This window comes from Electrophorus electricus, chromosome 6 (assembly GCF_013358815.1).
Source record: "Electrophorus electricus isolate fEleEle1 chromosome 6, fEleEle1.pri, whole genome shotgun sequence".
Classification (NCBI taxonomy): domain Eukaryota; kingdom Metazoa; phylum Chordata; class Actinopteri; order Gymnotiformes; family Gymnotidae; genus Electrophorus; species Electrophorus electricus.
Genome location: NC_049540.1, coordinates 5,567,284 through 5,579,708, shown reverse-complemented (window position 1 = coordinate 5,579,708; position 12,425 = coordinate 5,567,284). Strand labels below are relative to the sequence as shown.

Sequence of the window (12,425 nt, the reverse complement as noted above, 5' to 3'; positions counted from 1 at the left end):
GGCATGCTGGGAATCGTAGTCCAGTGCTAGTAAAAACTGAACAAAAAGTTTTCATTCACTAAAGCGAAGAGTATTAACAGTAGTTTAGGTTTGTGGGTGAGTTTAATCTTTAATTTATTTTTTTTTTAAAGAAGCTTAAGTATTGTACCCAAATGCACCGTATTGGCAATCAACTCAAGTTTAAAATGAATGCTGTTTTCCCCACAAGATGCAAAATTTCATAGATGATAATGTGTAAGGACATTTCTACACTGTTGGATACCTGCACACAAATCAGAACCAAAGACCATTATTTGTAAATCTCAAACTTGACAGAAAACCTCAGATACACAGATATTTCAGATGTGGAGTTTGTTTTCTTTAAAACATCAACAATAAATCAAAAGAATACAGTAATGATGTATGAAATGATTGTCAAACAAGTAGATAGATTCTATTTATCCCAAAGCACTTGACATATGACTGCTGTCTGAGACATGATACAAACCCAATTCAATATGTAGGCCACAGAACAATACAAAATGCCTTAATAATAATTAAAAATCCATTGACTTGGGGAATTAGCACTTCAACTGCAGAAATACAACAAGCAGACTTCTCGGAGCCAATTTCTGTAAATACCCATTTTCATGGCACAAAAGTCCTGTGATAACACCTACTGAACATGACAGACATATGACTTAATTTTATTACATGATTAATAATCTGATGAAACAGTAAATGTAATTGAGCATTATTATTACTTTAAAACAAGCACACATACAGCAAAGGCTGTGCATGTCCCCTCCACATTCCCTGTTTATCAGCTGTTCTAAACACCCATATTGCAACTTTTGGAAAACACATCACCATGTTAAAAAGGGACCCAGAAGTTTAATCATTCACAAACTGTGTCAAGCAGGTAATCAGAGCCTTTGCCACACAGAGCCATAAAGACCAGAATTCCTAGCCTGCAGCAGTGATAAGAGCCAGGGGCCACTCTGATCTCGAGGCACCAAATCACAGGTTGCTCAGAACAAAGGACAGCCATCCATTTAGATGCATTTGTTCTCTCATCATCTCAGCTGATGAGATTTCAGGCTTCTGGCTTGAACACCACTAAACCTATGCACATTCAATGAGGTTACATAATGCATTGATGCTATTTAGATCCATCAGCTTGGCAGTTGCAATGCTTAGCCTTAGGTTCATGTATGCTTTAAGTGCAGGCAGTTACCTTGTAGAATTTATTTAGAGCAGCACATAAATAGATTAAAGAACAGTGGGGCTAAGGTGGCGAGAATAGCTGCCATCATTTGTCTTCAAGACAAGCTTAGCTACTGCTGAAGAGGGTAAAACATCATTGTGCATTATTGCTTGAGCAACTTGGCTGGGTTGAAAAATCATTCCTAGCTAGTTTTCCAGGATCAGAAGCGAGTCTGATTAGTTACATAGAAACAAATCAGGCATAATTTATTATAGTTCTAGAAAATGGAGAACATTTGAACGGTATTGCTCAGACTTGTCAACACCCACAGGGGGTTTATCATTAGTCTTCTCCCCGAGATCACTTGGAAAAAGTACTATGTACTGATCCCAGAACACACAAATAAGGGTACAAAGACAGCACCATGCAGTTCAAAGCAGTCTTCAGCTCACAGCACCAGTCGCCCATATTTGTGCCCGCAGTTAACGAGCACAACGTGCGAGTGTTGTGTCCTTTAAAACGGTACCATTTCCTGAAATCATACTGCCAGAGGTGGACTTCACCCTGCCCCCAGTCACCAGAATGTAAAGTGGAAGCCCTTTCAATTCAGCTCACAGTTGCAGGACAACTCAAACATGACAGCAAGAGGAATACTGCTCTGTAGCAGTCTTTGCTATAGGAGGGAGGACAGGTTTTCACATTCAACATTGAGGTTGCTGTTAAACTCACCAGCTGACTTCCAAGCAATTTAAAGACAGACAATTGTCAAAAATATGCACATGCCCACTAACAGATGTCATTTTTCATGTATGCGATACAAACTAGAACCTTGACGCACTGGAACCAACACATTAAATTCAGAGCGCTCTTCGGAGCATATGTTAACCCCATTGAAGGCTGACTACATTTAAAACATCTGAACGGTACTTTTTATGAACAGCAACATGCAAGTCTTAGCTGGCAACATTTTCAATGAGGCCAATACTTTCCACATAAGTCATAAAGCCCTTTCAACATGTAACCACAGAGCTAAGAAACCTATTTCCAATATACAACTTTGTTTATAGGCTTTGGCCCTTTCAAAATGATCAACCACACAGCTAAGCACAGTGGGGAGCTCTGTCATGAACCACTGAAACTAGACAGGGTGGTATACAACACTCGCAGTGGGCTGCAACCTTCTACAAGCCAAATGACAGCGCCGAAAAGGAAGAAAAACAAAACAAAAAACAAAAAGGTCAAAAGGTGATTCAAACAGGTGAGAGAAGGCACTGTTTGCAAGCATTTAAAAAAGGGGAAACAATTGCCCATTCAGGGTAGCACAAACTGAGTTAATGTTGCAGGACATGGGTGTTCTTGAATACCTCAAGTTAAAAATTCCTGAATTCTCAGAATTCAGCCCAGACCATACACTAATAAGTTTCCTACACAGTGTCTCACACCAAATGCTTTTATTTGGATATTGACTTACATCACATTGAACAGGAATGTTAAGACAACAGCAGAAATGGTTTAAGAGAAACTTGAGTTAGGACTGTGGCTCCTTAGACGTATCAGCTATCCAGCTCGTCTGTCGAAGGAAGAAGGAAAATTACTCAGTAGGACGTCATGAAATGATGCAACAAGCACTAATGAGCAACATTCGGGCTATAAATGCAGACTAGTATTACGCAGTTTAGTACAAAGTGCTTAATGTACATGTTGCAGGCCTAGCCGACCACACCATAGGAAAATACAACCAACATTGTATTTTATCAAACTGTAAAGTGCAATATTTTAAAAGGTGCCTTTTTAAAGACTAAGAGGTGGTGTAATATGGGTATGTAGTAGGTGTGCCAAACTCCATTCTTGCAGGGCTGATATCCAGCTTTGTGGTGATTTGTGCTCAAAGCCACCCCATCCAACGATTCAGTTAATCATCTAATTACCAGGTTAGATCAGAGCAAGAAAATCCAACCAAGCAGGACTTTCATCGTCCGAGCAAGAGTTTAACAACCCTGGAGCAGATGTTGCCCTTTAGAAAGCAGGACTCTCACAGGCCAAACCCTGCATTATATCCTGCAGGGCAATTATATGGGATCAACGCGTTAAGGATCGCCAGTGGTGGGAAATGGCTGACCCCCTTTGAAAGTGATCCACAACACTTAGAGCTTCTCACCTTTCCCCACTTAGCAGACCCATGGGGGGGTGGGGAGAGGGAATCCTTAACCAGGTCTGCAGCCCTGATGAGCAACACAAAGTGCCATTTTAATATTCTACTCAAGAACCAACAATAATTTTTTTATTTACTTTTTGACATGTTCCCAGTGGATCACGACAGCAGATGCTGAAGCAATTCACAGGGATGAGCTTTAATATTCGGTCATGTCCACAGCAAGTCAGGAACAAAGCTTCCTAAAAGCCTTGGTATATGACCAGCCAACAAAACAATTGCACAAATGGCAAGACTCACCCAAGCGTTCCCAGTTCATTTGCTCCTTTCTGTGCCGTCATCCCAGACTAGATCTAAAGAGGGGAAGTACAGGTCAAAATCAAGTTCAACCCGCATGGCAAGCTGGCTCTAAAAGGGGGCGTGGCAGGGCACCATGCTGGGTACATGGTCAGTTTGGACCCAGCAAATGATATGCATATCGGGCAAGCTGCCACCAATACTGGGCAGCAGTGACTGATGCGGGGCATGAGGAATAGCATAATGGCACTCTCGATATTCGGTAGTGCCATCACTGTCAGCACAGGCAAAACTGATCTGGAAATGACTTCAATGTGTGGGGAAAAAAAATGTTTTAAATGCAGCACGGACACTTCCCACCACTCGAAGCCAGAGCTACCAATCGTCTGGTTATTTGCTTTCAAAATATTTAATTGCAGAAACGACGCCACAAAAGCAGGGCTAAGTGACATGCTTGAGCAGCAAATCCAATTGTCAAACTACCAACAGTAGCAGATAGGAAGGATAAAGACCCCACATATTCTGGACATAAAGGAGCTTTATTTTGGCACGCTACAGCAGTAGAAAATAACGATTGCAATCAGCTCTACGTTGGATGTCTCAGCATAACCAGGACCCAACATATGAAGGATATAAGGCCCAAGATGGCAGATATCGAGTTGTTCTTGCACTGCCATTTGAACGATCCAGTCAGATATACAACTGGATGCAGATACCATACAGTGCTTATAAAAACAAACCCACATTTTTTCATACAGCAATTACATTTAAAACTACATATACAAGTCACTCACCAGCCAGAGAAGAGCACCCCCCACTGGACACCCCAGGTCATCACACCTGTAACAACAGTGAACTTGAGAGGAAGTCGCACACAACAGTTGAGTGCAGCATTTAGACAGATGTTTGTCCTGCAGTGTTTGCCCACAGAGATAATGGCAGTAGCACTATGGGTAAAGCTATACTACAGAATCCATCTTTGAGGCATTTCCAACGACACAGCTCTACAGGGAGGAGCCAGTCGGGATAGACCTCAATACTGGAAAGTCACTTGTGTTGGACCAGAGAATGTCATGGAATACTGACCAACTACTTAAGCTTCTGACGTACGATTTACTCATTGGATTTCATGTGAAACATCGCAGGCCTACATTCAGTAGGTGAATCTAGGAAAAACCAGGGTGATGCATTAAGTACAGGTGGACTTCATGTACACACGAGAAACTTCTGTATTGTGTGGACTGTTCAGAGAGGCATATTCTTTCATGGTCATAAGTGCAGTTGAACACTTAAAAGCCAATCATCATTACAAATACCGCTAATGTTACATTGACTGAAATTTACCTGATGCTTCATGAGGGCATATGTTGCCAGACTCGCACACAACACCTGAAAGAAAAGAACTGCACATCACTAAGGGGTCAACTCTAAGTTTTTCTGTCCTATGATACACAAGATGCTAAACAGGTGTCCATTCTCATAAGTAGCACTGCTGTTGTGTGAGCACTGCAGTGAGTTGCAAGAGAACAGTTGTACTCTTTGCACTGCGCTAGTTCCTAAACCCAGTGACCGGGCCGTGACTAGAACTGTGCATGAAAAAAAAAAAAGCCCGCGGCCTACACTTACCATGGCAGAGGCTCCATATTCACCCCGGGGATACGCCGACAGTGAGGCATGCTGGGATAAGATGAACGATTGTATATGTAAATGGTAAAGTACATTTATAACAAAGAACAGCCAAGAAATCGAACCAACGATCGCCACGTAAATCTTATCGGCGATATTCCAGGCCTCATTGTCACCTGTGCAATCGATAGTGCAGGGATGAAAGCAAACCTGGGCATTATCTAGCCACGTAAGATGAAGAATTTGCCCACGATTGGAGTAATTCCTTTTTAATAGGCTCACATGGCTCTTGAATGTGGTGAGCACACGAGCTCAACTGAGCTGACATGCAATCAACGCCAGTAAGGTAGCTAGACGACATTTAGAGTAAATAAATCTAATGGCTAATCTAGTTGGGTTCATTTGCTGCTTCTAACATGGGTTGCCCAGCTAGCTAAAATAGCTAACGCTTTCCTAGCGATAGCCGGCTAGATGGCCAAGATAGAATACAAGTTTTATAAATACAAAACACAATAAAAACTAAGCATAAAGTGCAACAGTGCGACCCAGATAAGAGTTCTTGTGAAACTCATAATAATTAGATAGCATAGCTAGCGTTAGCGACCTAGCTCGATGCCCCTTCACCACGTGGCGCAGCTACATACATCTGTAAATGATTCGGTTAATCTTCCAAGTTGCTTCTCCAAAAAAGCCCATGCATCGCCTAGATATACCTCACAGAATTAAAATGTAATATCATCCTAAACATAATCTAGGCTAAAATTTATTCTTTTGAAGGTCAAATCCTCTCACCCAGTTCTCACTGTCCAATCCAAGCCTAACGAATGAGACCGGAAGTACTGCACGTCGCAAGTTAAACAACTGTCTTTACGACAGTTTACGACACATTCGAGCTAGCCAATCAGAACAAACCGCGGTTTGCTGAGAAATTTAATAATAGCTACAAACGCCTCATAAGAACTCATAGAAATATGTTGTAGCGTCAGTAAAACTTATTAAACTGAGTAATGTATTAAAACACAGAGTCTACGTGTCAAAAAACAAAACAAACAACAACAAAAAAAAAAACACAAAAAACCCCACCACATCAAATCGTCGCGGCAAACATCGACGTGACCTTTGAAGCTCGCTCTCATGCCACGCGCCCAGATTCAGAGCTGTCGTTAAAAACGTTCAGTTGAGCTAAGCTAACTAGCTAGCTAATAATACATTTACTTTTATGGCGTTTACATTTATATATTAATAGGTACAGGATAGTTAGAATTTGGCACCATTGAATTCAGATAAGCTATTTAGCTAGTTGTTTCAGCAATGGGTGTCTTTTATTCAAAAAGAAAAATCCCCGATGATGTCTATAGATTTTGGTCAGCTGTTGCATCGTCGGTTCGGCTTGGGTGGCTTGGGACAGACCGTACGGATAAGGTAGCATTAGCTGGAAATGTTTAACGTTATAGCAAGAAACCATTTAGCATAAACAGTTTGACAAATATAACTGTCACATCATAATAGATTGGTAAAAAAAAAACAACAACTCTTTTACCTCAGCAAAATTAGACTAAACAGACCATTGTCTCCCAGTTCACTAAGCACTCTATTGGGTGACACTAGTCTATGACACATAAAATGGCCAATTATACATGCAATATACTTTAGACAGACCATATAAGGTTTATGTACTGATTATGTATAAATTAACTGCAAACTGCATTAATGTAAAACATGCCTAATTTCTCAAGTAACAGTTCACTGTTAAATCACTGGAAATCGTTCTGAGCGTAGAAGGCCTTTTTCAATGGAGACTTTGCCAAGAAAAAAGTAAAATAACATTTAACAGCAAAAAGAGATATAGGATTTGCAATACTGACTACACTCCTTCTGCAACAAGTGTGTAATTTTTAGTTTAATATTACCTATAGGAATACATTTGAGTATATGTTTGCAGTCAGTTTCTACCTGCCAGTGAATTTACCTTGGACCTGAGGGCCAGAGGTAATATTAAGTATCACCAGAACAGGAGGGGGAAAGATACCAAATTGTTTTTTATGGTTTACAGACAGTAACTGATTTAATGATGAAGATTTACAAGTGTTATTCTGTTATGATACCAAAATTCACTTTATTACTTTGGAGTGACCAGTTCCACTTGGACAGGCAAGTTAACTGGTCAGTAAGGCTTATTTAGCATGATTGATTCCTGATTGACAGGTAATACCAAACCCAGCTAACCCTCCTAAATGACATTTAACCAGGAGATGAAGGTGTGCCAACTTGCACTTTTCCCTCTGCTGCTGAATGACTCTGCCTTACAAGGCGACATCGTCGGTCTGGAGGGACACCTGCAGCAAGTAACAGACCCCACATGTCTTCATGACTTGAAGCTGACTTCGTGACTTGAACTGCGTGGCTCACCGCACCAATGACATCTCATTCCAGGGCGCTGACGTGTCCACGGCAGACGCGCGCGGTCGGACCCCTCTTCACGTGGCGGCAGGGGAGGGTGATCTGGAGATGGTGGAGTTCCTGCTGCAGAAGGGGGCCGAGGTCAACTGCAGGGATGTGGAACGGGAGACCCCGCTCCGAGACGCCATCCGCAGCAAGTGTGCAACAAGCTGTTATATGCACTATGCTTTTCAGGTCTTTTCTGCATGCGCAGAACTTCGGAATATGCTTCATTTTGGATGAAGGGTGGCCCGAGTAAGAACTGAAAACACTAAAACGTTTGAGGACATCGATGTGAATTTTCATCTTGTAAATGTGATAAGTGCTGTTATTTTTATCCTATTCCGAATTACTAGGGCCTTCATGAATAATCATGAAAATTTAAAATGCGCTTGAACTTTGCTTAATTATTATTTATTTAGATGTTTGGAGATATCTAAAACTTTCTAAATTATTAGAAATATGGAGGTAGTGAGTCTGCTGGTATCTAAGGGGGCTCACCTGGAAATGTCTCCTGTGGAACTAGGAACTGAAATGTGCTGGTGAGATGGGATTATGATACTCTCTTCTGTAATATCCCCTTATTGTTTTACCTTTAAATCATCAAAAATATTTTAAATCAGAATCTCATACTTACATTATACACAAGTGTTCCTTTTTTAAAAAATTCAAATGATAAGCAAAACAAAATAAGGACCATATATTTTGTCTTATTCTGACTGCATGCCCCACACATTTGAATAAATCTACTGAAGTTTCTTCATTTTAAACTTTATTTTTAATGCTATATACTTATTTATAAACCTCTGCACTCTAAACCTTATGTTTGCTCAGTCTTGCCTTCCTGGGGGACTCAGAACAGATGGAGGTGTGGAAGAAGGCTGGGGCATGCTTTAACTTAACAGATGCTGACGGCAGGACCCCCTTACATGTGGTTAGCTAGCATTCTCCTCTAGATGACTCTTCTCTGATGTTCATGGGGAAGAGACGTTACATACATAAAAAACCTACCCCATTTTTTTCAGTGTGATCACTGTTTAACTTGACAGGTGGTTTCCTCTAATCAGCCTGAGATGGTCAAGTTCTGCATCTGCAATGGTTCAGATCTGGAGGTATACAGATCAAATGCACTCTATTTAAAGACAAATATCCATCCTTAACTGTGTCTGAACCATATCTTGCTGGATATTAACACTGCAGCTAAGAGATGCATACAACAACCTGCCAGTGGATGATGCCAGACGGCTTGGTTATGAAGATTTAGTGAAGATGCTAACCGAGGAAGCCCAGAGGCAGAGTCAGAAACGAGCAGCTAAGCGGACACTGGAGGATTAAATGCTGTAAGCAATGGATTCTTGGCCCTGTTTTTATTTAAAGCCTTGCTCAGGTGTTTCAGCTTTTTTTTTTTTTTACAAAATTATTTTTAGTTTTTAGATATCTTTCTGAATATCTTTCTTGACAAAAGAGTCGCTAATTTATCAGTTTAAAGTACCTCAAATTACCCAGATGTTATCAGTTTATATTTTATCATTTTGTTTGCATTGTTGTATTAAACTGTCCTAAAACATCTTAATAAAACAGAACAAAGAGAAATGGTTTTATTATATATATTTTTGTGTGTTTTAGCAGTTAAAGTATTAACACTGATGTTTCTTCAAGGAAATAAGGAAATCTGATTTTATGATGGTTCTCTACTTTATTAGACATGGGTTTCCAATTCAACATATAAATAGTACATCATTCACCAGAGTAAAAAACACACTTGAGATATAATACTTGAATTTTCAAAAGGGACATAAAGAAAACGACAGATTCTGGTTTTAATATGTTGATCACAATGTTGTCAGTTGCCTAAACGTCTGCCCCAGGTGTCTATGAGATCTGTGATTTGAAATGTTTTAGTAAATTAATAATTTGTTTTATTAAACAGTCAAGTGTAAGAATCCGTATAGGTGTGCATGTGATGGGTTCTGTATTTCCACATATACAGCTGACCTTAGTGTGTCTTTAGAGCAAAGTGTAATGTTACTAAACAGCAGAAACCAGAACCTGAAGTTTCTTTGATTCAGTGTTCTTAACCTCAATCCTGCACCCTAGCCACCACCAACACAGTCACACAGTGTAAGACACACCAATAATAATGTGTCATTGAGTTGTATATTCAGTGATACGATATTCTGACAGTAGAACACAGACAGGAATATAAATATGTCAAATGTCATATCATATAGTTTCCATATTAAAAGCTAATATCCACCTAGGAATCTCTGTAAAGTGAGCGGTGCAAAAACCACACTAATACAAAAGAAAAGGCACGACAAATCGGCCATTCGGTGCAAGAGTTAAGGTGAATTAGGAGTAGGAATATATCAATTTCATCAGAGAACCACTAAAATGCAAACAATCGCCTGAGTCTTAAAAAAAGGAACAAAGGAAGAAACAGAACAAGACATTTTTTTGTTACATGCAATCTCATCTCCGGTCAATAGAGAAGCATGACAGGCAATGCGACAGCGTTCAAAGGTACAAAAAACGTCCAAGAAGAAAAGACTGACATTCTTAAAGCATCATTTCTTTTTTACAGAAGAGACCAGCAGTATCAAACATTAAGCAAAGTCAATTAAATGACATTGAGCAAAGTCAGTTTAATGACGATTTAAGAACATTGCATGCAATTTTTATGCTGTAGAGTTTTGAGTACAAAGGCAGACAGATTACAAAAGATGTCACAAGCCTGGCTGTTGCACTGAGTGCTTTCATAGAGAGAAGGTTTGCCTCACCGAGTAAGACTTACATACTAAAACCTCAGTTCCACATATCTGGGCCATATGAAAATAACATCTTTAGGATCCTAAAAACTACTTGAAAATGGATGGCCACTAGCCATAGTCAATGCTAGATTACGTAACATTTTAAAGTGTACTACACAAAAACAGAAATACTACCTTTAAAAACAAACGCTGAAAATAAATATAGATTAAAGCTCAGTAATACAACTAAAAAGACCACTGACTGCATGCTAAATATGTTACAAATTAAAACTAGTTATTATTAGATCAATTTATTGGCAAAAATGTTTTAAAGAAAATTCTGTAAAATAAACCTACATGATGTCTTCAAATTTCATTATGCTAGTGATTTTCTTACTGACTTCTCCTTACACACATTCAATATGACATCAACCATTTTTTTAGACCATACAATAATTTCCCTTAGTAATATTTCGGTATAGATATGAAAGGTTTTGTTTGATCAATAGACAGTTCTGCCAGTATCTACAGAAAGTTTACCATACACTTACCATAATGAGTCAGCTGACCAATACTATAATGAATGAGCCTTTTTATAGCACAATTCCTCTTCTGTAGGCATTGCTTGTGTTTCATATGTAAACAGGACAGAAGATGGTCCATCACTTCTTCAGCATCACTCCAACCTGGATATTGTCAGGGTTGGTGCAGATAAGGATGGCTGAATAAAGCACATTCATCAACACACACATGGGTTTAAAAGCAAGGAGTATAAAAGCAAAACTGTTGAGAAAAAAATAAAATAAAATGAATAACTGCTAAATTTCATCCCCCAACCCCCAGTCTTAATGCGTGAATGGTAACATCCTCACGGTTATGTTAGTAATATGTGTAGATTGTTTTGCCCTAAATATATTGGATAGGCATTAGAGTTTTCAACTGTATTCTAGATGTAAACAGTAGATGGTGTCTTGACCAAAACTCTCAAGGAATTCCTTTTTTCTTAAAACGATCTATTTAAAGCCCCCATGGTAACAATATGTACATTTGTGATATCAGCATCCATTGATGGTTCGTGTAAACAGCATCTTTGAATACATACTAAACATCAGAGAGCCAAGACAGTAGAAGGATCAGCAGGTTTAAGAGTATGTTTAAATGTTTGTACACAGGTGATTGGTGGGAAACCGACCCTCTGCCATTTGTGAGAGCCACACCACTCTGTATTCAGCACGTTTGAATGAACACATGCTGACCAAAGACCCTTATATAAGTCACAGAGCCAAACAGCAAAGTCAACATCGCGGAAGGTACGTAAAGAGACAGGTTTGGAGACAGGGGGAGGTCCTATTGGGTCCAATCTCTGACCCATAAAACCATTGCAGTGTTGAGGGGGCCAATTCAAGGCTGCGTCCAAGCTGACATAGCACATTAAGAGGGTGGGTGGTGGGGCTGAGGGGTGGTGGGGTGGCAGTGGTCCCTGGCTTGGCAATTCTCAGTCGTTAAAGCCCGAACCCGGGAGTTCATTGGTGAGCGTGTGCCACCGCTCGATTTTCTTGTCCTTGTTTTTGAGACAGTCGAACCAGTGTTTGAGACGCTCCCCGTTGGCATTGATGCCCAGAGAAACTCCACCTTGGAGAAGGGCAGAAAAAACACATTAGAAGTCTTAATATGAGTCGGTGAACAAGACGGAGCCCGAGGCCAGGGAAGACAGGACAGGGGTCTGTTTTAAGTTAGGAAACATAATCAGAAACATAACTGGTCTGTTTGTAAGAGCCAACAGAAAACAACAGACACCACAAGATGAATCTAGCTGTAACGTACCTATAAAATCATTGGATTTGCCAATATCATAGTCCCAAACGGTCACCTCAAGGGTTTTCTTACTGAGTTCGGTATACTTAATCTCATAGAAGAACTCCTACATAAACAAGAAGACAAATTATTCAACAATAATAACCTATATAAATAAATA

At 39.9% G+C, this 12,425-nt stretch overlaps 2 protein-coding genes, 1 long non-coding RNA gene and 1 other non-coding gene across 4 annotated transcripts in view; 1 reads left to right on the top strand and 3 right to left on the bottom strand.

Moving 5' to 3' along the window:
• Positions 1–2,622: 2,622 nt before the first annotated feature.
• LOC113573761 lies at positions 2,623–6,104 on the bottom strand. Its single transcript, XR_003410234.2, has 8 exons — positions 6,054–6,104; positions 5,262–5,312; positions 4,980–5,024; positions 4,722–4,801; positions 4,430–4,475; positions 3,639–3,691; positions 3,345–3,408; positions 2,623–2,756 (listed from the first exon to the last, which is right to left on the bottom strand). It is a non-coding gene; the product is annotated as an uncharacterized LOC113573761 (long non-coding RNA).
• On the bottom strand, positions 4,540–4,673 carry LOC113573797. The gene has a single exon (XR_003410238.1). It is a non-coding gene; the product is annotated as a small nucleolar RNA SNORA18 (small nucleolar RNA).
• A 409-nt stretch (positions 6,105–6,513) lies between the features above and the next one.
• On the top strand, positions 6,514–9,236 carry si:ch211-209a2.2 (L-asparaginase). Its single transcript, XM_035526874.1, has 6 exons — positions 6,514–6,683; positions 7,511–7,606; positions 7,695–7,858; positions 8,535–8,634; positions 8,750–8,812; positions 8,901–9,236. The coding sequence occupies exons 1-6, from the start codon at positions 6,573–6,575 to the stop codon at positions 9,033–9,035; spliced, it is 669 nt and encodes a 222-aa protein (XP_035382767.1). The 5' UTR covers positions 6,514–6,572; the 3' UTR covers positions 9,036–9,236.
• A 140-nt stretch (positions 9,237–9,376) lies between these two features.
• LOC113573752 (double C2-like domain-containing protein beta) overlaps positions 9,377–12,425 on the bottom strand; it is a 57,977-nt gene continuing 54,928 nt past the window's right edge. The window contains exons 8-9 of the mRNA XM_035527193.1: positions 12,275–12,371; positions 9,377–12,082 (exon numbers count right to left, since the gene is read on the bottom strand). Of these exons, the coding sequence (XP_035383086.1) occupies positions 11,946–12,082; positions 12,275–12,371 (234 nt within the window). The 3' untranslated portion in view covers positions 9,377–11,945. The remainder of the gene's footprint in view (positions 12,083–12,274; positions 12,372–12,425) is intronic.